The sequence below is a fragment of the Halichoeres trimaculatus genome, unplaced genomic scaffold (assembly GCF_033239565.1).
Source record: "Halichoeres trimaculatus isolate MK-OKI-2021-1 unplaced genomic scaffold, fHalTri1.1 fHalTri1_scaffold_3, whole genome shotgun sequence".
Lineage (NCBI taxonomy): Eukaryota > Metazoa > Chordata > Actinopteri > Labriformes > Labridae > Halichoeres > Halichoeres trimaculatus.
Genome location: NW_027437181.1, coordinates 24,082,390 through 24,109,363, shown reverse-complemented (window position 1 = coordinate 24,109,363; position 26,974 = coordinate 24,082,390). Strand labels below are relative to the sequence as shown.

General features: G+C 40.9%; 4 protein-coding genes across 5 annotated transcripts in view; 2 read left to right on the top strand and 2 right to left on the bottom strand.

The window, feature by feature from the left end:
- Positions 1-312: 312 nt before the first annotated feature.
- Positions 313-4,137, bottom strand: LOC141788229 (retinol dehydrogenase 13). The gene is made up of 7 exons (XM_074667108.1): positions 3,873-4,137; positions 3,277-3,417; positions 2,991-3,182; positions 2,671-2,832; positions 2,344-2,460; positions 1,969-2,173; positions 313-1,767 (listed from the first exon to the last, which is right to left on the bottom strand). Exons 1-7 carry the CDS (start codon positions 3,946-3,948, stop codon positions 1,671-1,673), a joined length of 990 nt encoding a protein of 329 aa, XP_074523209.1. The 5' UTR covers positions 3,949-4,137; the 3' UTR covers positions 313-1,670.
- Positions 4,138-4,866: 729 nt separating this feature from the next.
- Positions 4,867-7,423, top strand: tmed3 (transmembrane p24 trafficking protein 3). The gene is made up of 3 exons (XM_074667110.1): positions 4,867-5,142; positions 5,749-5,994; positions 6,435-7,423. Exons 1-3 carry the CDS (start codon positions 4,999-5,001, stop codon positions 6,666-6,668), a joined length of 624 nt encoding a protein of 207 aa, XP_074523211.1. The 5' UTR covers positions 4,867-4,998; the 3' UTR covers positions 6,669-7,423.
- Positions 7,424-8,430: 1,007 nt separating this feature from the next.
- LOC141788228 (isocitrate dehydrogenase [NADP], mitochondrial-like) lies at positions 8,431-13,822 on the top strand. Its single transcript, XM_074667107.1, has 11 exons — positions 8,431-8,631; positions 10,500-10,591; positions 10,710-10,875; positions 10,979-11,139; positions 11,240-11,383; positions 11,526-11,662; positions 11,776-11,927; positions 12,014-12,126; positions 12,866-12,963; positions 13,049-13,141; positions 13,250-13,822. Exons 1-11 carry the CDS (start codon positions 8,511-8,513, stop codon positions 13,332-13,334), a joined length of 1,362 nt encoding a protein of 453 aa, XP_074523208.1. The 5' UTR covers positions 8,431-8,510; the 3' UTR covers positions 13,335-13,822.
- Positions 13,823-15,779: 1,957 nt separating this feature from the next.
- znf710b (zinc finger protein 710b) overlaps positions 15,780-26,974 on the bottom strand; it is a 28,656-nt gene continuing 17,461 nt past the window's right edge. The window contains exons 1-5 of one of the 2 annotated variants that reach the window (XM_074667105.1): positions 26,520-26,601; positions 23,557-25,128; positions 19,347-19,538; positions 18,938-19,109; positions 15,780-18,194 (exon numbers count right to left, since the gene is read on the bottom strand). In XM_074667105.1, the coding sequence (XP_074523206.1) occupies positions 18,013-18,194; positions 18,938-19,109; positions 19,347-19,538; positions 23,557-25,128; positions 26,520-26,564 (2,163 nt within the window). In that variant the 5' untranslated portion in view covers positions 26,565-26,601 and the 3' untranslated portion in view covers positions 15,780-18,012. Of the gene's footprint in view, positions 18,195-18,937; positions 19,110-19,346; positions 19,539-23,556; positions 25,129-26,519; positions 26,602-26,974 lie in introns of those variants that run through there. The other variant, XM_074667106.1, reaches the window with a different exon arrangement.

Genomic DNA, 26,974 nt, shown 5'->3' with positions numbered 1-26,974 from the left:
TGCCAGCGCACTAACATGATTTTCACACCCACAGACACGCAGCCTCTGCATTTCTGTACTTTAATTACAGCTCATGGAGAGGATAGTTTCACACATGAGAATACATCTCATACTGAGCATCTTGTGCAAGAATAAGCATGTTGGTTAAAAAAAGAAAGATGGATCTAACCGACATAAAAGAGTGGGAAAACCCTGATATAAAACTTAAATAACATCCATGCTGTTGTCTAATCTCTTGACTTGTGGTATGAAAATTGCAAAGCGTCACCAACTTCTTCTATTTTGTGTTATTATCTATCTGGTTTCATAAAAACGAACTCTGGGAAAAGTCTTTAATTGACCATGTTTTCAAACTGTGCTCACCTGAGAACAGCATCTTGTGTTTATACACATTTGAAGACACAAAAGCAACTCTCCAACAGAAGATGGGACCACATCCAAGTTTATTTACTCATCTAACATGCCATCACCTTATAACATAAAAATTACAAGGTCTGATTTGATTTTTCTTGTCTATTTGCTTCTGCAAGCGATGATCTTACACAAAAAGACAATAAGTATCAAGCTTTGCTCTGTTGTTTTCCTTCATTCACAGCCACCAGTCATTAATAAATGAAACTTTAAAAGTTTTGTTGTAATTGTTTTTTTCAATCACACATTTATGGCTGAACACTTTGCACATCTGATGGTTCCCTGTTTTTATTTTCTTTTGCACATTTTGGCTGCAACTTAAGGTAAGAGAATAAAATCGGCAAAACAGGAAAAAGGAAAACTGAAATTACCTGCTATGTGAAGGATCTCACACACACACACTAACACACACTTAAAGATAATCACTCACACACAAAAGCACCTCTCTGGATCTCCTTGTCTACTTTCTAACAGCTAACCACCCAAGGTGTCCCCTTCTCTCTACCACTGTGGGGGAGATTTGGAAACTTTGAGCTGACACGTATCATCATTTCTTAAATGTCAAGCAGGAAAATGACTAAATGCTGACACTTTATATCCAGACTGTATACAATCAGGCCCTTGTCTTCCTTTATTTAAAGCTATCTGAATATGTAGTATTGCTTTCAATGATTTCAATTGCCGCACATGAAACCTTCTGATTGACTCATCATGGTTTAGTTTAGCACCATGCAGCAATGGTCAAGCTATATCACAGTTATTTTTATCTGCTTGTCGCCTGCATTGGGTTGATCATTAACAATATACAGTCATTAAACTTATGCTGTTTCTGTTGTTCAATGCCCTGGTTAAAAGCAGCAGTCTAAAGTGCCAGAAGTCTCTTAGAGTTTGCATAGAAAGAGCAAAAGAATAGAGCCCATTTGACTCCTCTTGGTGCTCATAGTAAAAAACAAAGTTCAGTGCATAAAAGCAGACTCTCATGATACATAAAAAGCTAGTGTTGCATTGTTTCATTACGCTTATAGCTGCACACTGGAGATATACATACAACTTGAGAGGAATATAAAGATGAAGCAATCTGCAGCGTTTGATTAAATTCTATGACGTGATGCAAATACTGTATATTAATGCTAGCGTGATCAGACAATCATCTTTGTTATTGCAGTGCTCTTTTGTGCGAGATTACAAAGAAATCCCCCCCCCAGAAAAAGTATTGCTCACATCCTTTGCCAGATCAGAGGACACTGACACACTGGAGTTCAAGCCAGACCCACCATCGAAGCGCTAAGGTCCCACAGCTTCTTGGCTGCAGCAGCATCCATGGCCTGTGGGGCTGGTCTTTTAGGGGCACAGTCACTGCATGATGAATAGCATAGTATGAGAAATTGTTAGAAATGTTGGAAACAGTTTAGTTTTAATTAAATCTGGCGTTGCATGGTCACAGAAGCTTCAGTTATTAACCCTTCATTACTTTCTCTTGGACATTCTCCTCCTGACTGAAAGTGAACTGCATCTTTTTAAACCCACTGAATGAAGACAGTCTTTGCAGGTGCTCACCTATAATAGAGACCACTCTTGTCAGCAAGGCTCTCATCCACGGCGCAGTAAATGGTGGTCTGAGCCCCCTCCCAGGGACTTTTGATCAGCATTAAAAATGGCATGACAATGATCCTCTTCCACAGAGCTAAAGTTGGGATCAAGTGACGGCCTAACTCTGTGCGGATAACCCCAGGGTGAAGGCTGTACACTGTCACACCAGTGCCTACAGGGAGAGAGATGCATCACATCAAATTAAGTTAGCTAAATTATTTATCACAGGACTACAGAAAATGTGGGGTGATTTTGTCACATGACTTTAAGTCTTTTAGAGTTTCCTGTAGTAATAACATGCTCAACATGGTTCTGATAAACACAGCATGCATTGGACTATACCTTGCAGTCTTTCAGCCAGTTCTCTGCAGAACAGCACATTAGCCAGCTTGCTCTGGCGGTAGCTCACCTCACGACTGTATCTTTTATCAAGGTTGATGTCATCAAAATGTATACGGCCTGTAAGACAATAAACCCAGTGTAGCATATAAACTGAGGTCAAGAGATAAGTAATGGATAAATGCCATAAACACCTGAAGTAAAATATCAGACATAACGTTATGACTGTGAAATATCAGGTCATGGACTAAGAAAAACACAAGATTACAAAAAAGCTGTGTAATAATGACATGCATTAATTTAAGTCATAATAACCAAGGTTTTCCTAACCTTTTTCGTGTGCCAGGCTGGAGACGATGACAACGCGACTTGGAGTTGACTTCTTAAGCAGATCGAGGAGACAATTTGTGAGAAGAAAATGTCCCAGGTGGTTCACACCAAACTGCATTTCAAAGCCATCCTCAGTTTTCCACTTAGGACACATCATGATACCTGACAATTGACATATACACTTAAATACTGTAACTCTAAAGCACCCAGGTCCTTCCATTCTTCTGCTTGAAACTAATGTTCATCTACCATTATCATTTTATCGTTGCTCCAGTTTCTCAATACTGATAAGTAAAATCAAAGCAGCTACTGTAAAATACCTGCATTGTTGATAAGGATGTCAAGACGGGCCTCATTCGCCTGTATATCTTTGGCAAGATCTCTAACAGACTGCAGTGAGGCCAGATCCAGTTTCTTTACCACCACGTTGCCATTTCCACTCCGCTGCCGGATCTCATCTGCTGCAATGCGAGCTCTGGTCATGTCTCTGCAGGCTAAGATCACTCTGGCTCCTTGACAGAAAGAAACTGTGTCAATGAAACTGGGATTTTTAAAGTTAAGGTTGTAAATCCTAATCCTATGATGACACAACAATGAGGGTCTCACCTCGCTGGGCCATGTCCAGGGCTGTCTCCTTTCCAATGCCAGTGTTGGCTCCTGTGATGAGGACTGTTTTCCCATCAAGCCTGACCTTGCTCTGACACACTCCCCCAGCCAACCATCTGCGCAAGGCCAGTACGCCTGCTCCTGATAGAAGAAGAAAATGTTTGTTTATACCCTTGTGTGATTCCTCTGTGACTAAGTGGCTAAACCAAATTAACTTACAAGAGACTAAGAAATTAAATTAAACAATTCTGCTAAGGAGATTTAAGAATTGGCTTAAGGTTCATAGAGATTAGGCCTTGTCATGATTGTGAGCTTCACTTTGTTGGTTTAAGTTCCTAATTCACTGACAATCAGATGTGCCATTACTTTTTAAACGCACGTCATACAGAGCAGCAAATTAGCCGTCAAAATAAAGGTTCATACGAAATTGGCAGCAGTCAGAGCTGAATGCCAGTGTCAGATTATTATCAGACACAGTCACACTCTCATTAGAAAAGCAGTTTAAGTCCTCAATGGCACTGACATTTAAGAACATGTGGGATTGTGAGTCTATCATAAAAAGAACATATCCTGTCAGAAATACGGCTGTTACTTACCTGCAACAAAAGCAACAGTGAGACCAGTGGCATGAGTCTCTACAAAGTCTCTGACCGCCTCTGCGTAGTTTTGCATATTTCAAGCTAAAATTGTGTTATTTCTTTTATCAACCTCAACGACTGCAAGAAGGAGGAATATATCACCGACACCTGAAAATTCACAAACTGGAAAATTCAGGGGAAAAAGTTTTACTTATCACTTCGCTGGTAACTTCAGTTGTGCTGTAACACCTTGTACCTCCATGTGTTATCTTTCCGTGTTATGTTCCGCCGACAGTGTAATAGGAAAGGAGGCGTGTTTTCCACCGGCTGGAATTTTCAGAGTAAAACCTCGGGAAATTGTTACTCTTAGTGACCTATTCATTTTTTCTTTAATTTTACCCCTCTCCCTTTTTATCGGCTAATAATTGAAAATAAATAAATAAATAAATAAATAAATAAATAAATAAATAAATAAATAAATAAATAAATAAATAAATAAACAAAATAAGTGCAACTATAAAAAGTGCAACTTGTATGAAAGAAAGGTGATGATACACAACATGTCTGAAAATAAGTTCATCATTCGTCTTCAATTCAGAGATCTCGGGGGAGTTGTGAGTTGTGGTTAAGAGGAAAGAAGTAAATAAAATGTATGAGTGCATATCTCCTTAGCACTTCTGTACATCAAAAACAATGTTTCATAGCATTGTGATCCAGCACCAAGTGAGGCTGCGCAAACTAAATTTTACTTTTAATAAAAAGTAGAAACCAGTAGAATACAGGTAATTTCCTTAAAAAATATAATAATAATAAAAATAAAAAATAAAAAAATAAACTTTGGTATTTATTTTGAAACCGGAAGTACATCATGGAACACACTTGGAGCAGTTGCATTATTTTTTTGTTCTCAGTACGTGTTATTAACCGTGTAAAATGTATTTTTTTAGATTGTATGTTTATTTCCGACCTTTGTTAGAGGAAAGATATTGATAACAGTGGGAGTTTTATTTTTTGGTAAAAGAAAAGCAAATCCATCCCGGAAGTTTACTGCGCTCGTGCCACGTCAGAGTTCCTCAAGCTGTCATTGCTAGATCCCTACGTTTACGTATCTAATGCTTTCAGCTGGCTGTTTGAAACTTTCACCATGCTGTGTTTAGGACTGTACTGCTTTCTGTTGCATGTGTTTCTAGTGTTTGGTACTGAACTTACATTTGAGCTCCCCGACAATGATAAGCAGTGCTTCTACGAGGAGCTGGAGAAAGACGAGAAGTTTGACATCGACTACCAAGTAAGTTACTCTGAAAGATCCTCCCATTCAACGCCTTTACAAGATTCTACAATATGTCAGCAGTCTTACGATTGTACATTGTGTAAGGTGAGGTGCCTATTCAAAAACATATGACAGTCTGATCTGTTTGCATGTCGTATAATTGTATATTTAAAAGTTTGTTTTACTCCCTGGAGAGCATCGCCTGAGCCTAAAGAAAGCAAAAACATTGGAAGGGACTTCACACACCCTGATCACAATGTTTAAGTTGTGCACAAAGGCAAAAGCTCTAGGACAGCAATGACAACTGCCACCAGACCAAAAGACTGTTTTAGTTTTGGTTTTCTTTTACTTGAGCGCAATTTCTGCACTGGATTCACAGACACTAACTGCTGCCAGTTGCAACTTTAAGGCAATATGCACATAGATCAAATTTATGCTTTTCTTTCTTTCTTTCTTTCTTTCTTTCTTTCTTTCTTTCTTTCTTTCTTTCTTTCTTTCTTTTTTGACTAATGCACATCCCCATATGGCTCAACACCACAGCATCTATCACAGTTCTATGTGTGCATGCTGTTTTTGCCCGACCACCCACAAGTGTTTTTCCTATGTGTGTTTCTCTGTTTTTAGGTAATATCAGGAGGAAACTATGACGTGGACTGCTTTGTAACCGATCCTTTGAACAATGTGTTGTACAATGAGAACAGAAAGCAGTATGACAGCTTCTCTCATGTCACAGCAATGAAAGGTGTCTACCAGGTTTGCTTTAGCAATGAGTTCTCCACTTTTACACATAAAATTGTGTACCTGGACTTCCGCCGCAGAGATGAAGATCCTCTTATTCAGGGCATGACTGGAAGTACAGCACTGACTCAGGTAAGCCTAAAGTACCTCAGTTGAAACCTGTTGTTAAGATCTGTCTGAACCCTTGAGACAGCTGGGCTAACCCTTATAAGAATGAATGGACGAGTGGAACTATCATGCCATGCTGAATACTCTGTTGTCTCACAACCACCCACCAGGTGGGCCTAGATTTATTGGTAGGATCTTATTTGCAGGCTTTTGATACAGCAACTCTTCATGCAGTGAAATAAATTACAACCAAGCCAGCCGCTCAAGCATCATCAAATTAGCACAGAACTCAACAAATGAGCCCCTTGTTATTGGACAGTGTTTGTCAATCTTTTATCTATCAGTTCAGATTCTGAGACTTGTAAGAGAAGTCTCAAAAGATCAGGATCTGTTAAGGAAATAAATGTCAATATTTTAGAAATGTTTCCCATTCTCTGTTCATTTTACTTTTTTTCTCTTTTCAGTTGGAGTCATCATGTGTCTCCATCCATGAGCTCCTGAAGGTGGTGGCAGAATCACAGACATGGTACAGGCTAAGAGAGGCTCATGACCGAACCAAAGCAGAGCACCTCCTCGAGCGAGTGACTTACTGGTCGATTGGAGAAACTGTCCTGTTATTTGTCATCGGCATCGGACAGGTCATGATGCTGAGGAGCTTCTTTAGTGACAAGAAAGGCTCAGTGGCAGCTCCAACTTAAAGTATGTTGGCTTGAAGTGTTTCAAAGATGTGAAAACTCAAGTACATCTGTAGAAGGAATGGTCCAGGGCAACTTTTTTATTTTGTTTTATCCATGTGAAACTTGAGAACTGGATATAGCTTTCTTCATGTCTATAAATTCACTTATTTACAAGCTGTACTTAAAAACAAGAACCTCTCTGTTGTTGAAATCGAGTTTGATAACTTTCAAACTTGCACTTACTATTTATTTAAGTTTGAAGTCCAACCTAAAGCAGCTTTAGTTTGATCTGTTTGTGACCGTGTTGCCTTGTCAAGGATCTGTTCTGGGTACCAGCAATTACACAGTCTGATAGACACACTAATAGAAACTTAAGAAGTTTGTGTACTTTTGTGGGTCTCTATAAGTACCTCTTGTTATGTACAATTAGTTGTTACTGGTTGTAAAGCATTGACTGCATTATTTCTTGAATGTCTTATGCAAGGTGACTAAACATTTTCAAGTTAAATGTGAAATGTTTTATTTAAACTTTGAGGTGCCATCCTGCTGTTACTGATACATTGGATTCTACCTTTTCATTAAGTTCTACATTTGGTTGTGATGATTGAGTGACTGGCTGTCAGGGCTTTTTCCACCTGGAATGTTGTGTTTTCTGTTATTTTGTGTTTGTCTTTTTACACCAGTAAGCAAATTCAGTGAAATTTGGTGGAAGGTCTTTTTCAAAAGGAAATTAAATTTATAATCATTTCTAAATAAAGATTCAACTCTGAGCTTTTTCCCTGGACATTTTGTGTACTTGTGTAACAGTTTAAGTTCATATAAAGTATGTTTTATTTACAAACAAAGCTATTTTAAGTAGATTTTAAGATCCAGATAAACCACTCATTACAATGAATCATTTATACTGTTTTTGGCCTGTAAGACCCATTTGATATTTCTCATCAAAAGAATAAAAAGATTCTGGTTTGAAGATGTTAACAGTTTTTGAAAAATGAGTTAAAGCTTACATGTAGAGCACAAATGTATTAAATACAATATTATACACAAGTCAGGTTTCTAAATAGGTGATGTCAGCTTAATTTATAAAAATAAAATGTGCTCTGTTTGCTGTTTTTCGTGAAGAGGGATATTAAGTACATATATCTGACAGAAATTGCAGAGTATTTTCAACAAAACATGGTAAGGGACAGCAAATTTTTAACAAGGTGGAGGAAGTGCAAAGCAGAGACAAATGTGCAATTTGTTGCAGGAATGAGGAAGGTGACTAATATTACACAACTTTTGTGAACTTATTTTACTCCAGAGGCATCCTGTTAAGTCAGAAAAAAATCTGCAAAGCATTCAGGAAAAGTTACACGTGATGCTGAGGTTATAGTCATCCTCATATGGGCCTTTCTGGATAAGAAGGGATTGGACAAGCTCTGGAAAAGCAAACATGTATATTTGTTCTGAATTTTAACATTTTGGGGGAAAGGTCATAGATTTGAGGGAAATCAATAGAGATCAGGCCATGCTTCAGGAGATAAGGGGAACACGTACACTGAGTTCTGAGGATGTGGAAATGAGGGGCAAACACATGAGACAAGGTGAACTATAAAACAGACTGGATTTCCCCTTTTTTGGAAATGGAACAAGGAAACAATAGAGATGGGGTGAAGTTGACGAGATAACAAATCACTTTACTTTGGAGATAAAAAATTATCCCAACACCTTGCTGGGGGAACTTTCTCCACAAGATGGCAGTAATGCAAAACTCATGATTCAAACTACAAAACTTCAAAGAAGAAGAGTCACCCTGTAGAGTTTACCGGCTTGTGTCGTCGTTCATTCATAGGAACAGTCTCCGTGACCGGGATAGTATACATGGCGGGTTACTTAAAGGCTCTGAGCTCCGTGGCCAGGGGAGCAGCTGCTGCTCTGTCTCCACAGCCCGCGGTGCTCTCACCGGCTGCTGTCTGCCTCCATCCACCGCTCCACAGGAACTGTAAGTCTGCCGTCGACCACCAAAATATGATTCAAGAGACTAAAAAGAGTTTTGCTGAGAGGGTTGAAGCATTAGAGCTGTCACCTGCTTGTGTGTGAAGTAGTGTGAGTGAACAGAGGAGGTGTCGATTGAGGGAAAACTAAACATTAGTGAAGCCGGTCGGAAGTCGATGTGGCTGGTTGGCACTTTGCCAACACTGAATCACTTTCATAAGAGAAGAACAGACCATTCAATTCAGACACTTCAGGTAAAACAGAAAGTCAAGACTACATGACAGAAAACCGGGAAACATTGAACAGCGGTGTTCAAACTTTGACTTTGAGCTCTTTGTTGTGATTTCCAGTGCTGAGAGTTGAGGTATTTAATAGCATGGCAAACAAAGTCTTTCTGTGAGGCAGGTGCCAGTCTGTCTTGGCATGTGAGTCATCGTGTTATCACACACAGAAAGGTAATAAATGCTATCTAGGCAGTCATATAATCCCAAGGCCATTTGTGGTTGAGTTTCACCTGCCTCAACACGACTGAACCATGCCGCCGCCTAACCACAACTACTGAACTGGGTGGCTCAGTTTGTGCACTGAATGTTTTATGGAGTACACATCCCCCCACCAGACAGACACTCTGAAATATGCTTTCTTCTCTCTCTAACATCCCTGTATTTAAAGGTTTATCTTAAAATGAAGATTAGACCTAACATTCAAAACACCTCAGAGTGGCATCAAAGGCACATAACCATGAGACACTTTCCCTTAAAAATGGCAAGATAGGGTTGTTCCAAAGGCAGTGTAGATAAGGCACTATCAAGAGCACGCAATGGTCTGTCAAAGATACAACTTGGCTCAAAGTTATTGTTTTCAGACCTGAATCAATACTTGTGACATTGTGTGACATTGTGTGATTAAATATTAAGCCAAAGTGAAGCAATAAGTCATTTATAACATTAACATTAAGTATTAATTATAAATGTTTAAGTTTGACCCACAAAACTTAAAAAAACAGATGCAGGATTTGTCGTTTGATATGTATAGAATAAAATATAAAACACAACATCAAGTTCTGATAGTAATGCTATGTAGTAGGGAGCTTTTGTGAATTACAGCAATAAAACAGTCATTTACAGTTATCAAGATACACTCTATAATTAATAGAGCCTGACTGATTAATCGGCCCAAATGATTAATCGGCCCGACTGATTAATCGGTGGGGCCAATTAATCGGGCCGATTATGCCTGTCACCGATAAATCAACATCGGCCAAAATGTAGCCAATTATAAAAAATTTTGCTCCACAGAGATTCTGTCACTCCTGCTCCTGTGTGTCTGTGTGTTGTGCTGCACACTGCCCGAGTGCCCGCCCCCTCCGTCCACCATTATGTAATGTAAGACTATAGAACGGCGTTTTAACATCATGGTACTGTTATTTCACACGTCCACCATTATAATACAGCCTTTTAACGTCGTGTAGGTTGCTCATTGTGTGTTTACAGTTTGACTTTTTTTTCTACTTACTGTGTTTACAGTTTGACAAATTTATTTATTATTGTGTTTACAGCTTGTTCTTATTTATCATTGGTTTACACTACAGTTCTTATGTTGACAGATTTATAATTAAAGTTCCTTGTTTTAATTCAACAGTGTTCTGTCACTGTCTTGAATCATATGGGTATTATGATAATTTGTGTTCATATACAGTGTATATCCTGTGTATATCAATGAATTTATTATATATATCAGCCGATATATTGTATATCGGCTGATATATTGGGTATCGGCTTTTTTTTGCCCCTTGTATCGGTATTGCCATCGGCCCCCAAAATCCCATATTGGTCGGGCTCTACAATAGCTCTGCCTTATCTTGTTTATTTTTAGATGCAACAAAGCGCATCAAAGTGGAGCAGCCGGTGGTGGAGATGGATGGAGATGAGATGACTCGCATCATATGGGAGTTCATCAAAGAGAAGGTACAGAGTTTACAACTCCTCTGACTTCATTTGCCTGTGATTCAATGTAAAGAGGTATCTTCTGAAACTCTGCATGTAAGCATGGTTTTACTAATAATTCATTATCTCATATAAACAGCTCATCCTAACTAACGTAGATGTTGAGCTGAAGTACTTCGACCTGGGTTTGCCCTACCGAGACCAGACAGATGACCAGGTCACCATTGACTCTGCTTTGGCAACCAAGAAATATAACGTGGCTGTAAAGTGTGCAACTATCACCCCTGATGAGGCCAGAGTTGAGGGTAAGTTTCATTTATTTTTTTAAATTTCATTTCGAAACAAATACCATTTTAAGTAATAACATCAAACATGTAGACTCACAATAGTATATTTTGTTCTTTGCAGAGTTTAAACTTAAAAAAATGTGGAAGAGTCCAAATGGCACCATCAGAAACATCCTTGGGGGGACAGTTTTCCGTGAGCCGATCCTTTGTAAAAACATCCCTCGTCTTGTCCCTGGTTGGTCTCAGCCCATAACCATCGGGAGACATGCTTTTGGAGATCAGGTAAGAAATGCAAATGTGACACTTTGCCTTTTTTCAAAGATGGATCCAAACTGATAGAAGTACAGTCTCACATGTTTGGTTTTGATGTTTAATCTCAAAGTACAGGGCCACAGATTTTGTCGTCGACCAGCCAGGCAAGTTTAAGATCGTGTTTTCCCCGAATGATGGAGGCAAACAGAAGGAGTGGGTGGTGTATGACTTCCCTGCAGGGGGCTGTGGGATGGGAATGTACAACACTGATGAGGTGAGAATAAATTTTTTTGGTGTTGACTCTCATAACATGAGACAATGCAAACAGTTTTTCAATGTAAAACATTCATTCTGAGGCTGGAGTGCTATCCATTTTGAGATGGGTTGGGATGTTTTCTCCCCTGTTCTGTGCACAGTCCATCTGTGGATTTGCTCACAGCTGCTTCCAGTACGCCATCCAGAAGAAGTGGCCTCTGTACATGAGCACCAAGAATACAATCCTCAAATACTACGATGGCCGCTTTAAAGACATTTTTCAGGACATCTTTGAGAAGTAAGATTTAAGATATACAATATGTTTGTTTTTTATTCATGGAAGGAAACAACTATCTTTGGTTTAAGATCACTTTTAGGAGCCAAGAATGATCATATTCTTGTTTTTTTCAGGAATTACAAGCCAGAGTTTGACAAGCTAAAGATCTGGTATGAACACCGTCTCATTGATGACATGGTGGCTCAGGTCCTGAAGTCCTCTGGAGGATTTGTTTGGGCCTGCAAGAACTATGATGGAGATGTGCAGTCGGATATTCTGGCTCAGGGTCAGTTCGCTTCAGTTTAATGATGTGTGTTTTTTCCACTCGTGAGCTTTCTCTCATGTTATTAACAGGAGCTTGTTTGTTCTCAGGTTTCGGCTCTCTTGGTCTCATGACATCAGTTCTAGTTTGTCCGGATGGAAAGACTATCGAAGCTGAGGCTGCCCACGGTACTGTCACCAGGCACTACCGTGAACACCAAAGGGTAAGGTCCCACCCCGCGCAGAGTTTTTACTTTAAAGAAAAATAATAAAACACACAATGAGCACCCAACCAATCCCAATCAATCTGAATTAACTGTTTGTGCTGACACTGATGATGCCATCAAAAGTCTGTATCCACTCAGTAATAATACAAGTCGACCATTATTACATAACTTACATAGAAAGTTAATGTATCTATAGTTGAAATATACAGTAGTTAATTTACAGATGTTTTGATGTAGAAACCATTCAATAATGTGAGAGTTTTTCAGTTATTCAACATTTTTGTGAAACTGAAGCTGATCTAGAATTGCATTTGAAAGCAGCAGTGATGCCAAGAGTAAATGTCTACAACAGGAGTGGCCAACCAGTCAGAGACCAAGAGCCACAAAAACTACTGTGGTACTACAAAGAGCCACGTGTCACACATGGTCTTATGTCACATGTAGAGAAGAGAAACCGAAACTTAAGTATGTCTCATCACCCAAGTATTGATCAATGCAAGCCACAGGTTAGCCACCCCTGGTCTACAACCGTTCCAGGGTAAAGTAGACAGGTGTCACTGCTTTGCTCTTTACTCACTTATGGGAATAATCTCAGGAAATTTATCCCACAACCTGATGGAAGGAGAGGCATTTTTTATAATGAACCCCTGTGACATCAGTAGACCTGCATGCAAAGAGTTCAAAATGTTCATGCTGAAGTTTCACTGAGTTTCCTCACTGTGTTCATTATTTTTAGGGAAGACCAACAAGTACCAACCCTATTGCTAGTATCTTTGCTTGGACCAGAGGACTGGAGCACAGAGGAAAACTAGATGGAAATCCTGATTTGATAAAGTATGTTATCCTTCTCTTAGTTATCACTTTACAGTGTTTTTACATTTCTGCAGCAGTCATTCATTTCCCTGTTTTCTCCTCTAAGGTTCTCCCAGACGTTAGAAAAAGTCTGTGTAGAAACTGTAGAAAATGGTGTGATGACCAAGGACCTTGCAGGCTGCATCCACGGTTTGGCCAAGTGAGTCTTTTCTTAATGCAAAGAGCATGTGGATCATGCATGGATTATTTTATTAAAGCCTGTTATTAAAGGTTTTGTAAATGTAACCCTTGTACATTAATTTTGCAGCTGCAAGCTGAATGAGCATTATGTCAACACATCTGACTTCCTGGATGCTATCAAGACCAACCTGGATAAAGCTCTCAGCAAATGAAGAAGAATTTAAAGGGACATTTATCAATGCAGAAAGACAAACCCTGTCTATATATTGAAGCTCTTTTTACTTTTTTCTAGGCACTTATTTCTTACTTATTTCTATCTATCCGATTTAAAGCAACCAAATTCACTTTCTTTGTGACATATTTGTATTTGTGTAAATCACTGACACACTGTGCCCCTCTGCCTTTGTCAGTGGATGATTTTAAAATGCACAATGAAATGATAATTAATAATTTATATACATGTAATTTAATGTATAATGGCATTTTTTTACAGAAGTTTCAATTTTGTGCATGTAATTATTCAGTATCTTTAGGGACCAACAGATTGTAGATTATACTTTGCACTACCAGCAGGATCATTAAAGGTGTGATGCTTTTAATCACTCTAAAACAATCTGTAGTTGAATTTTCTCCTTGCTGTCATTTTTTCTCTTTCCATCAGCTGCACAGCTGTTATTGCTGTCAACCAATCAAATATTAACTCTCAATTTTCAAAGTGATATGCACGTCAACATTTAGATGTACTGCTTTGAAGTCATTGTTTGAGCGATTGCAATTTGTATCTTAAATTTATGCTGTTTTTCACATGCAAAGCTCTGCATTCATGCGATCAAATGGGTCCCACAATGCATGGCAGTGAGTTCTGTTTTTCTTTTTTTCTTTTTTTTTTCTTTTGTTTTTTTTTTTTTTTTTTTTGCACCAGCAGGGGGCTGAACTGATGAGAGTTTTTGTAAAAGCTTGTTGACAACTATGGTTTATGGCCAGCAGATGTCGTCGTGGTCTCCCTGTGCCAGTTCTGCAGCGTGCAGTTTGTTTCACAGATCAAGCTTCACTACATCTGCAGGTTTAACACATTTTAACTGAAGGCAGAGCATTGCTGCTGATGTTCTCAGTTTACTGTCAGTATAAGAGACAAATGAGGCTCAATACAGAAGTGAGATTGTGCCAGGTTAAATAGTTGATCATGTGTTTCCTGGCTTGTCCTTCAGGCATTGCTTCTGTTCATCTACAACATGGAATTGGCATGAAATTATTCCCCTCATCAAGCTGAGACAGACAAGTTGGGGGAAGAGAAGCTGCACATGTACTAATAAGACCTGTTTGGAGATCTATTGAAGATAATGCCAGAAGAAAATCTAACAGAACAGTTGTACAGGGGTTAGTTTGATGTCACACTGATGTTCAGTCTTCGCCTTGACAGAGGTTAACTTCTTAACTGAACCACTCACCGAGGAATATGCTAGTCCCTCTCCTTCACAGGCACTTTAAAGTCAAAGAAAATGAACAAGAAGCCTCTATCTAAAAATTACCAGAAATTAGCATTTAGATTACTCCTTCTACACACTTTTTTAATTTCCTCCACAAGTGGCATTTCCACTGAACTGCTCGGCAGCAGAGAACCTCCCACTTTATATGATGTGCAGCCATAAAAGAGCCATATCTCTGAGCAAACTGATCAGTCACATCCAGGGAAATTATTTCCCACAGAAGTATAATCCATGCACCGTACAAAGCAACCATGAAACAGTCCAGGATCGTTTTTATACACAATGTGTGGAGGATCCCTCAATGAGTGCGCATGGCCGATGGTAGGGTGCATAACCCAAATCTTGTGGTTAATTTTCTATAATGTGCCCGTAACCTCAATGCTGGTAAATTAGTCAGCTCTGTTGTCTTCTATATTTCACCGTAAGAGTACATGTTCATAAATGACCCCCTCTTTTTTTTTTATAAATCGTTTTATTTTGGGAAGGGATTGCACTTTTCTGATAGGCTACCACACATTCTCATGTTGTAAAAGTGTCTCATGTTTTCTTTGTTCACAATATTAGTTTAACATGTTAGCTTGTTAATATCTTAAAGATCCCATATTGTGCTCCTTTTCTGCAGTTTAATATGGATCATTGATGTCTTCATGAAATGTTAGTAACATGTTTTGGTCCAAAAAAGCCAATAAATCAAGCACAGCAGCATTGTTTCCAGGCTCTCATCGCCCCTCTGTTCAGAACGGTCTGATTACCGCCCCGCTCGTCCGCATCACTGAGAGCGGCACCACGAGCTCCGAGTGAACAATGTTTAAAAAACAGCAAAGCTTGTTTACCGTAACATTACAGGCTAAAACAACAGGCTAACCGCAGCTAAAGTTAGCATCCTGAAGCTAACACAGCGATAGGGGGGACATTGAGGAAAAGCTCTTACATCTGCTCCACAGCACACAGCATTTAAAATACTCACATTTCCAGGGTCAGAGGTTTGTTGGCGGATGATTGGTAATAAGCCTGGATTCAGGACCAGTATATTCGCTAGCTCTCTGTTGTACTGTCCAAAGTTGGAAAAGCAGTCGGCCGTGAAGTGACTAGTACACACATGCACAGTTTTACTGAGTGTAGCTGGCACATTTCCTTGATAAATGAACTCTAGCCACTAAGTCTTGTCTTCTTCTGAGATGGGAAGCTTGTGCATGGAACTATGTGGCTGTTTACAGTCAAAAACAGAGCAGTGATGGCTCTTCAACTTTGGCATTCTCCTCTCCAGCAGCAGAAGGGGGTTCGGGGGTATCTGCTCCGGTGGACCAATTCGGTCAGACTTGCTCCTGATTGGTCAAAAAAGGAAAACGCTGACATCGGCGAATCCCCAAAATCCAAACAGCTGGTTCTAGGTCAGGATTTTACATTCACAAGCACTACTAGGTACAGGTTTTGTCATTAAATATCACATTTTGTGGGCTGGGAGGAAAGGCAAAGACCCACAAATTTCACTAAAAGACTTAATGAAGCCATTGTTGCACAACATGGGACCTTCAAGAACAGTTGAGGCTGGTGGGGATGTCAATAGCTTTAAAGGCTGGAGTACATTAAAACAGCCACGGAGGAGCGTGTGCTGGATACAAAATGAATTAAACTCTTAAACAGACAAGCACACTGCAACCACACCTCTCGCTGATTATTGCACTCAAAAACAATGGACAGGAATGAACGTGATTCGATAAGCATGATGTCAGTGGTCGTTTTGCTGTCCTCAGTTTGTTCCCTTAGGGTAGAGGTGTGGCTCCAGCAGTGTGTCTGTTTTCCTTGTTTGTAACAAGTTTTACTCAAGATGAACTGGCAGCACAGAGAAAAAACCCTGCTGAATTGTTTCCCAACAGCGACAGATTAAAACAGCAGTCTACATCTTTTTAACTAGAGAAGCTTTATTAAATAATTCATGGTTAATTTCCATGAGGTCTCAGTTTTCTCCCCCTCCTTCCAAACGAGGAGACCATTCCTCAGGTTTAGTGTGCATAACAAGGCTGACCTGCATGGCAGGACAGAGGGAGCTGAATCTCTTCCCTAAAACAGAAACATGAACCAGGACAAGTCTCAATACACTGTCAACTCAGTCATTCAGAAAATAAACAGGTCCTTCAAGCTAGTTCAACTTTTTTTAACTTACAGATTAGATCTAATCTCCACTTCTCTTTGTTTTCTCTTACTGAATGAACTAAATTGAAGATGAAGTGTTAACAGTGCTGGATTAAGAGTGCTGAAATTACAAACAACAAAAACCACAAACTGCTGATTATTCAAACAAACTGGTCATTATTTACTTTGCTTTTGAACCGACAACCGTGAAATATCCACATGAAGTAAAATAAAGTTTAAAAAAATAATAAAAAAAACCTGCTGAGAAAGTATATCTGTTTGTGTTTATTAATATTGCCGTTTGGTGAGTTCAAGCGATTCTACAATCGTATTTTCCCCACCTGCAAAATAAGTTCACAGAAAAATGTCAGGTCTCATGAAAAAGTGCTTTGTATTGATCACTCTGTGATTCAAAAACTTGAGCAGTATATTCACTACACGGGATGGAGTTTGAGTGTAAAGCTAAACCATGGTAAACAGAAACAGTAGGTAAACACTGCATGTTAAAGAGTCCTTTGTACATTTAAAGGATTTTACATGTCAGTTACAATGTTCTCAGATATCAGCCAACATTTGACAGGTCATGAGGGCCTGGTCAAGAATAAGGCTACAATGTCCTGTGCAAAAAGCACATCAGAGGAGCAGTCTGTTTTTAACAGAGGGCTGGGCAGGAAGGGGTCACTACAATTAGAAACTGTTTAGTAAGAGCATTCAAACCTATGAATATGTTGTGACTATGTATCAAAAGTTCGATATACAGTGAGTAAATAGCTGACACGGTGGAAGCTTAGTTGCAAATGTTACTAGCTGGCACTTTCTGTCAAAATAAAAATAAGGGCATACATCGGTTGTGAACGACAAAATGGCAAAATGGTAAACAAAGTTTGATCACATCAAATGTAACTGATGGCTCCGCAACTGAAATTTTTTTCTTTTTTTTTCTTCAAAGTATCTGGTACATACACACAACATACAGATTCGACTGTCCACGGGTGAGTCTTAAAGTCAGCAAGCTCACTAATCCCAAAAAAGGAGCTCCAGACTGCATCAACACTTTCAGCGTCTCTGCTATCAGCAACAGAGCTGAAAACATCTCCTAAGAAGTGCGTCCCCTTCCTGGCTTCCCATCAGAGTCCAGCAGTTCTGGCTCTTCTGGAAGGAGGCCAGAAGCTAAAAGAAAACCTTCCCCAAGTGTCTCTCAAAGCCTTGACAACTCAGTAATTTCCTTCGACCTTCAAATAATAAAAAAAAAAGATTGGTCCTTCACCCTTCAGGGGGTGGTGTAACTGCTCGTATCCTTCCCAAAATTGTAATACTCCTCCATGTCCTCCATGTTTGCTGTTGTGAGTTTGGTTAGGTTCTGGGAGCCACCATTGTCCATATTGTCTGGTGATGTAAAGTTGAAGTTCTGTCCTTCGTACTCTCCCTGGCTCTCCATCTCTGGAAGAACTTCTGAAAAGTATTGAAAGGACAAAACATTGAAGAGTAAATTAAAAATGAAACGACTTCCTGAGCTATCAGCGTCTCGATGCTAAAGAAATTCCTGCACCCAATGAAATTAAATACTTTTTGTTCATTTCTATTTCTGATAACATCATAAAACTCTTTAAAACCTTTCAATTTTATTCTAAAGAAAGCTGGAGGGCTTTTCTGTTAGAAGTGTTTCTCTGTACCATTACATATGTCTTTTTCTAAGCGTTTTAAAGATGCATTTGTATTTATAAAGAGCGAAGGTTGAGATTTGTTTGGATGTCACTGAGTGATTCTGATTCTGATGTTACAAAATTCTGCATGGGATTACAAGACTTCAGTTTTCCAACAAAGAAAAAAATCTGAGCTTTTGCCTGAAAAAGGAAACACAGATGTTTATAAAATCAGGATAATGGGAGACAAACAAATATCCAGAGATAAAAGTCTTTGGTTGATTTGTCACATCTTTAGAAAAAAAGAACTAAATTGAAATCTTTGGTTCAGCAAAAATAATAATGACTGCACTACTAAAACTAATTAAGGATTCTGTCATCCTCAGCTTGGGTTAGAGCCTGCAGAATATTGTCTCGAAGGGAGCAAAGGGATGAGCAGCCCTGACACTAGGATAAAAATGTGAGATCCTGCATTACTGCAGGACAGCAAAGACATTCAATCAAAAAGGTGTTTGAAACAAGTTCAAAGCAACATAAACACAAGATGAATACCTTGTCCTTCTGGTGAGACATCCATTCCATGTTTGACCTTCATGTGTCTGCTCAGGTTTCCCTTCAGGTTGAACTTACTGGTGCAGTAAGGACACTTGAAGGGCTTACTGCCCGCGTGAAGATGCATGTGGCCCAGCAGGTTGTACATTCGATTAAATGACTTGCCACAGACCTGGTCCAAAGACAAGGATGGGAACCAATCAATGTATGTAAACCAATAATGCATACAAATACAGATATTAGTTACATGAACTTCTTAGCCTCTAGAAAATGATTCATTGAATCATTGTAACCTGTTGTGTCATATCAGAAAAGCAGTCGTCTGTTTTCATATCAAAATCATTCTTCAACTTGCAGCTCTCACCCTGAAGGAAATATCTAATGAATGAACTAAAGACCAAAGAGTCACCTTGCACTTGAAGGGCTTCACAGGAAGGTGGACGATCATGTGGGTCTTCAGCGTCTGCTTCTGGATAAAGCTCTTGAAGCAGACGTGGCACTGGAAGGGTCTGACACTGTTGTGGATCAGCATGTGCCTCTTCAGGTTGGCAGACAGGGTGAACTCCCGGGAACACACGTCGCACTTGTGGCCTTTCATCCCCTGAAGAGGAACAAACAGAGGAGAGGGGTTAATATTTTCAATGAACAATGTGTAGTGTCAATATCTCACTTCATAAGTCGAGAGCCGAGCTGGTTTGCTGTTCGAAGAGAGATGAGGTAAAAGGTTTGTATGTTTCAAAAAAGCAGAGTCAGCTGTTGCTGAGCCCATTTGTTTGGGGCAGTAGCCGTACACAACCCAAGGTTTACCATTAATGCTCTCAAGCCTAAAACACCAGATTGCTACAATACAACCATAAACTGTATTCTTCTCTGGATCATAACTGGAGGCTTTTAGATGATAGAAGAAGTTAAAGAAAAGTCTCCTATTCTAGTTTTTAACATGTTATAAGGGATCTGAAAATATAATAGTAATCTGACACACTTTTTAGCCTCTCAGAAAGTGACATTATTTCTATTATAGTAGCCTGGAGGTAAAAGATGTAATAAATACAAATATAAGAACAGATTTTTTACTGTTATAAGACTGATTTCATAAGGATAATGTTTTGTGGATTGAGATTGCTAAATGTCTTGTGTCTTAGATGTGACATTAATTCAATCATCTTCAGTATTTTTTCGAGCAGTATTCATCATTTTTAAAACCTTTAAAGGTCCCATATTATGCAAAAATCACCTTATTAAGTCTTTCAGTGAAATTTGTGGGTCTTTGGCTTTCCTCTTAGCCCACAAAATGTGATATTTAATGACAAAACCTGTACTTAGTAGTGCTTGTGAATGTAAAATTCTGACCTAAAAACGAGCTGTTTGGATTTGGGGGATTTACCGACGTCAGCGATTCCCTTTTTTGACAAATCAGGAGCAAGTCTGACCTGATTGGTCCACCAGAGCAGATACCCCCTAATCCCCTCACCGCCCACTCTTCTCCCTGCTGCTGGAGAGATTTGCTGAAGTTGAAGAGCCATCACTGCTCTGTTTTTGGCTGTAAACAGCCACATAGTTCCATGCTCTCGCAAGAAGACAAGACTAAGTGGCTAGAGTTAATTTATCAAGGAAATGTGTCAGCTACACTCAGTAAAACTGTGCATGTGTGTGCTAGTCACTTCACGGCCGACTGTTTTTCCAACTTTGGACAGTACAACAGAGGGCTAGCGATAGACTGGTCCTGAATCCAGGCGCATTACCAACCATCCACCAACAAACCTCTGACCCTGGAAATGTGAGTATTTTAAATGCTGTGTGCTGTGGAGCAGATGTAAGAGCTTTTCCTCAGTGTCCCCCCTGTCTCTGTGTTAGCTTCAGGATGCTAACTTTAGCTGCGGTTAGCCTGTCATTAAAGCCTGTAATGTTACAGTAAACGAGCTTCACTGTTTTCTAAACATTGTGCACTCGGAGCTCATGCTACCGCTCTAAGTGACGTGGAAGAGCGGGGCGGTATCAGCGGTGGCTCATTTACATATGAAGGTCACGCCCACTAAATCAGAGCGTTCTGAACAGAGGGGCTATGAGAGCCTGGAAACAATGCTGCTGTGCTTGATTTATTGGCTTTTTGGACCAAAAAATGTTACTATCATTTCATGAAGACATCAATGGTCCATATTAAACTGCAGAAAAGGAGCATAATATGGGACCTTTAAAAAGCTGTTGAACACTAGTCACACTGTGGTCAGCTACAAAACTTTCTGACTTTTTGGCTCCTCTAGCTTAATGATTGTTGTGATAATTATTTAACAAGCTCCATTCTTAAACAAGAGGAAGGAGGCAACTATCTCCTAACTATAAAAGCATACCAGCTTATCAGTAGTTATCATAAGGTGTAAATAAAGTGTAAGGCTGAGATGTAGGTAGCAGCTTTGTTTGACAGTTTGAGCTAACAAAACTCACATCCTGCCTGCCAGATGTGGGAGATTTGTTCGACAATATCAAAATTCACAATGCTATTATAGGCAGCGAAAAAGATTATTATACAGCAATGAAAAAAATAAATTACAAAATAGTAAGGTTATTCTGGTTATTTTCCTTCCTCCTCTAATAGTATCCAGCACATGCGACAGAGAGAGTATAAAGAAGCAGAGAAGCAGGTCACGAGAGCAGACGATTCACAGTGGCTCAGGCCTTGAGGCTTGTCTGAGTGAATATGTTGCAGCATCTCACACTCATACACACACACGCGCTACTCTGCAGTTAATGTCAACAGACACAAAAGTGGGTCTGGATAACTGGATTCTGGGTTATTGAGAATCACAAATATCTATTACAGGTCACTACTGTGTCAGCTGTGAGTGTATGTGTAAGCAGACACATCTGGCAGATTGTCAGTCCTCCCACCATCTGCAAAATAAATGTTATTGATGTCCACCAGGGGGAGCAGTGAGCGGAGCAGGCTATAAAACAAGCCACAAGGGAGAACACTGGCTGCTCTCTCGGTGGGATGAGTGGATTAGGATTTTTGTTCCCTGAGAGTAATCAAATTAAGGTAAATCCTCAGGAATTCAGATTTTTTCATTCATGACTGTGGATAATATTTAATTTAAAAGCAGCAGAAGTAATCTTATCTGTGTAACGACGAGAACAGGTTCAGAATTTGAGATGTAATGAAATACAGTCCTTTAAATGGAAATTTATCATCGAGGCCTCAAACTGAGGAAAAACTGATGGGAAAGATATTCCTGTGGTTTTATTTAATGAATTGTGATCTCTCAGTGTCCTCATCTATTTCCTCCACATGTGTGTTAGAGTAATTGTGTGTATGTGTGTTTGAGTGTGGAAAGACGGGGTCACAGAGCAATTACACACATTTCAGTCAGCTGAGGACTATAATGAGGAGGACATGCATACACTCAGTGTTGTGGATGAACTGAATTATAAATCTTTTATTAAAATGCAGATTTTCTATACATCTGCTCCTCTGCCATCTGAACATTTTGGCTCTGTTTTCTTAAACAGAGGGAATTAAGAGATCACTTTTAGGATTTCCCAATGATAATGTCATAACATCTGTGTGATCCAAACTTTGTCTTACTCAGGATTAAGGGTTATTCAACTAAATTTTCGTAGCTTCTGTTCAAATTTTCCGACTACAGCGCTGTGATTTTTTATCAACATGAACAAATATGAACAGCCTAAAACAGGCACATGCTTTGACAGTTCACCCCTCACACTGGTGAAGCTACGGTGGCCTCTGGGGTCAAGAAGCTCTTGTGATTTATGAGAAGTATGGTTCTCTGTTTGCCTAGGTTTTACTACCAAAAACACTGATATCATCCTGCGATCCCCAAACAGGATTCAGGTATGGAAGGATGGAGGTATGGACAACCACTCTCTGCTTTGTTTTCCAGCCAATGAGATTCACCAAAAACAAAAATGTGAGCAGATTTAGACTGTCTGCTTTGTGTCATGACAGAAACATGGCAGTTCAAGATGGCAGCTTCTGTAGATGGTGAACCTGCTCCCTGGTGATGGATACAGAAAAGGCTCATTCTAAGTTAAACGAAACTGAATAAGAATTGTATTCATTATAACAAGATAGTTATATTATATCAACTGTTTTAAAAATACTTTTGCAAATTATATATTGTTATATTTTCATGATATATATCCTTTTTGGGGACTTTTTATCACTTCAATGAGAGGACAGGACAGTGGGTCATACAGGACGGTAGATGGTGTGACACTTAGTATGACCTCATGAGACACAACCTAAACCACCGGGCCTTATCTAACCCCACATCCTGCACCTCTAATGTGAGTTGCTGTTTATTCTTCATTTGAATTTGAAATCTAGACCTTACTATTCCACTTAAATCTATCAAAACCAAAAAGAAAACCACAAAAGAACTCAGGGATGAATACCAAGATGAGAGATCTTGCCTGTCTACTTAAACCAGATTTCAGAGGGTAAAGGAGAGATGACCTGAGGTGAGGCCATGGGCACACAGAGGTGAGGTGTCCCCAAATGTGCCTCTTTTTTTGTTCGTTTGCCCTTTTCCCACTATCACTTTACATTGTATGATCTAGTCATTCTGGGTGGAAGTGGGAGTGTATGGCAGCGGTGTCAGTACCTTATGAGTAAGCGAGTGCTGACGTAGGTGGTGGAGCTGCACAAACTCCAGGCCGCACTGAGAACAGGTGTAAGGCCTCGGGCTCTGGTGCTTCAGCAGGTGGTTCTGGAGCTGGCTGCGGTAGGCAAACGACTTGTTGCACTCGGTGCACTGGAAGGTGTGGGGGCCCTGATGGCTGGTCTGGTGGCGTTTGAGGTGGGCATAAGTGGGGAACTCCATGCCGCACTGCGAGCAGACATGACAACGTCCTCGCTCATGCTTCACTTCATGCGCCCGCAGCTCACTGGGGTAGGCAAAGCCACGGCGACAGAAGCGGCAGCTGTAGGGCTTGACGTCCGTGTGTTGGAGCATGTGTCGCTTCAGGTGGCTGGTCTGGGTGAAACCCTTCTTGCAGACGGTGCACTTGTGGGGGCGAGTACCTTGGTGGGTGAGCAGGTGGGTCTGGAGGTGGCTGGGCTGCTTGAAGAGCTTTCCACAATGAGGACAAGCATGCGGTTTAATGCCGTTGTGGCCCAGGATATGCGTTACCAGGTTGTACTTGGAGGTATATGATTTATCACACATGCGGCACTTCCAGCGCTTCAGACCGTCACCCACATCCACACAGTACGATTCATCGATCTGGATGTTGATGTCTAGTCGGTCTACTCTGCGGCCGCCGTGTCGTCGAGGAGGCTGCGGGTGTGGAGGCTGTTGGTGCTGACCTCCTCCGCTCCCATCGTTCCACATCATGCTCTGGGTGTTATCTTCGTACTCGCCCCCCATGCCCATCTCCCCAGAGTCATAGCTGCCAACCTCGCTGGTCTGGAAGTAGCTGCTGATGGCCTCCTCCTGTTGCGAGGGCTTCAGCATGTTGTTCCCCTGATGCTCTACATCCTCTTCGTCCTCTCTGCCACCCCGACCATGGCCCATTGGGCGCTGGCCCGGCAGTCCTCTGTGGCCCTGCTCCCCTCCTCTGTGTGCTACCTGAGGAGGAGGAGGAGGGTGACCATGAGTGTTGGGCTGCTGCTGGTTGGAGGCTTCCCGCTCACACTCTGCACAGTTCTTGTTGGGGCCTCTGAGAGTGGCTGGATCCACCTGTACTAATCCACCTCGAGGGGCCATATTGTTCAGCATGTGGACACAGGAGGACATACCAGAGCTCACTACTTCCCCTTTCACATGGGACGACGTCACGTCACCGCCTTGAAGGCTGTGACGATCAGGGACAACCATTTTTGCTTCAGGGTGCTGAGGTGGCCCCTGCTGCCACCTCCTCTGGCTGCAGCTGGGTTGCATCTGTCCGTCTTCTCCCAAGTTGTCTCCGAGGTAATCTCCGTTAGCTCCGATAAGCTGGTCTGCGTATTCGTACTCGACTCCGTCTACTGGTGGTGCGGGGGACTCTTTGGGTTCGCCGGTGTAGAAGCCGTTGGGTGCAATGGTAGCTCCGAACACTTCATTCTGGGAGATGAGACCTAGCACGGCGGCCTGGGCCAAGGACAGCACGACTACTGGATCTGTCTGTGTGCCTATGTCCACCAGCCTGGCCATTACCTTGGGCTCACATCTACCCAGGCGCCGGCTCGCCTCCTCCTGGAAGAGAGACACAGAGGAGAGACATCAGTGTGGCAGGAAGCAGTAAGAACAAACTGCTACATCTCACGGTCGTCTCAAATGATAAACTAGAGTTAGTCTGTTCTGAAATAAAAGCAAACTGGAGCATTTGAGTTTATGCAAAGGTTTAAACCATTTCTAGAATAAAACTTAAGAAAAAGATCAGAAAGCAACCATGACCCCCAACTTCAAAACCAGCTGATTCAGAACACATGAATCAGCTGTTACAAAATAATTAATACAGTCCTCCAATCAGAATACTCCCCTTATCAAAAGTGACACACGTAAGGACAATAAGGTGTGAAGACTCATCGTCCAATCAGAACATGTCCTGAGGCCAGTTGTTGAGAGCAACAAGAGAAAGACTTGTAGGAGGAAAAGAGATTGATTATCAAGATGCTTTTATTGCATCACTGACAAAGATACACAGAAACAAAGACGTTTCCTCCAACAGAGACTAAAATCATCCAAAACCAACAAGAAGTGGACCAGAATCCAGAGAGTCCACAGAAGACCTTGAGACCCAGTGACGGAGATACAGGAACCCTGGAAGACACCATCTAATCCAGAGTGCTTACCATGTAGGGTTCTGTGTGTGTGTGTATGTGTGTGTGTGTGTGTTTTGGGGGATTAGATGGCCTACTGATCCACACACACACACACACACACACACACTCACACACACACTCAAACACACAAGTGCAAGAAGGGAAAAATGAGACAGAAAAAACTGAGCAAGATTAAGAAATGAAAAAGAGAATGGAAAAGCAGAAGACAAAAACAGAGGTGAGGCAAGAGGAAGGAGGGAACAGAGAAGAGAGGAAGAGATGGGGGGAGTAGGAGAAAGAGCTTAGAGCAAGCATGAGTCTAGTGGAGGGGAGGGGAGAGAGGAGAAAAAAAGAAAATGAAAGGTGGAGGGAGAGTGAAAGAGAGATAAGGAGACGAAGGGGGGAGGGAAGGAGGAGGGCAGAGAGAGGGGGAGTGAGAGGGAGGGAGCAGAGTGAGAGGGTGAGTGTGAGGCAGCATTCAAAAGAGAGCAAGAGGAAGAAAGAGAAAGAAAGATATGAGGAGACAGAGAGAGGAAAGGGAGGGAGGGGGAGGCAGTGAGCAACCAGGAGACAGAAGGAGAAAGAAAATGACAAAATGAAAGCCAGACAGAATGAGAGATAAAGACTGAAGTGGAGGAAAAGAGGAAGCAGAAAGAGTTGAGAAAAAGCTCAGGAAGAGGCAATGATGAGTTAATGCAATAAAATCAATGAAACAACAAGTTAAAAACAAAGAACAAAGACACAAAGAATTAATCTGAAGTCAGGTCTGTGGTTAAATCTACGTCTGTAAACTAGCACTTCACATGCTGGAATAAAACTCACCACGCTCCTCCTGCTGTGAGGTTTCAGGTGCTTTAAGGATCTCATTCTTCAGTGCAAGTGTTGAGTGAGAAAAGGCTCTGCTCGCCTCCTATTTATATGTGAGGGAAGAGAGGGGGCGGGGCTTAAACTGCCCGCCTCCGACCCTCTTCCTCTACTTCTTCCTTTTCCACAGTTTTGGTAGTGACACCAGACACAAAACAAACAAATAGTCTTCCGACAAATGTGCGTGTGCTACCAGCAAACAGCTCGTCTGAATTTAAGCAAAGCTTCTTGATGAATGGGCTCAAAGTCACACAGCAGCAAAAATAAAATCAAAACCATATCAGGATGAAATTATAGATCCAGCAAGCTGCCTCCCGCCTCTCTCATCCTCCTCTCTTTCATCTTCATCAGTCATTCTTTGTCTTTGTTTCTGCCTATCCCTGTCTGCCTCTCTTCCTCTTTCTGCTCATCCC

Excerpts from the sequence above, each read along its gene's own strand:
- tmed3 (XM_074667110.1), top strand. The coding sequence starts at position 4,999 with ATGCTGTGTTTAGGACTGTACTGCTTTCTGTTGCATGTGTTTCTAGTG. Across the intron at positions 5,143-5,748 it reads AGTTTGACATCGACTACCAA|GTAATATCAGGAGGAAACTA; the intron begins GTAAGTTACTCT and ends CTCTGTTTTTAG. Across the intron at positions 5,995-6,434 it reads GAAGTACAGCACTGACTCAG|TTGGAGTCATCATGTGTCTC; the intron begins GTAAGCCTAAAG and ends TTCTCTTTTCAG.
- LOC141788228 (XM_074667107.1), top strand. The coding sequence starts at position 8,511 with ATGGCGGGTTACTTAAAGGCTCTGAGCTCCGTGGCCAGGGGAGCAGCT. Across the intron at positions 10,876-10,978 it reads TGATGAGGCCAGAGTTGAGG|AGTTTAAACTTAAAAAAATG; the intron begins GTAAGTTTCATT and ends TGTTCTTTGCAG. Across the intron at positions 12,127-12,865 it reads ACTACCGTGAACACCAAAGG|GGAAGACCAACAAGTACCAA; the intron begins GTAAGGTCCCAC and ends CATTATTTTTAG.
- LOC141788229 (XM_074667108.1), bottom strand. The coding sequence starts at position 3,948 with ATGCAAAACTACGCAGAGGCGGTCAGAGACTTTGTAGAGACTCATGCC. Across the intron at positions 3,418-3,872 it reads CACTGTTGCTTTTGTTGCAG|GAGCAGGCGTACTGGCCTTG; the intron begins GTAAGTAACAGC and ends TTCTTCTATCAG. Across the intron at positions 2,174-2,343 it reads ACTGGCTGAAAGACTGCAAG|GCACTGGTGTGACAGTGTAC; the intron begins GTATAGTCCAAT and ends CTCTCCCTGTAG.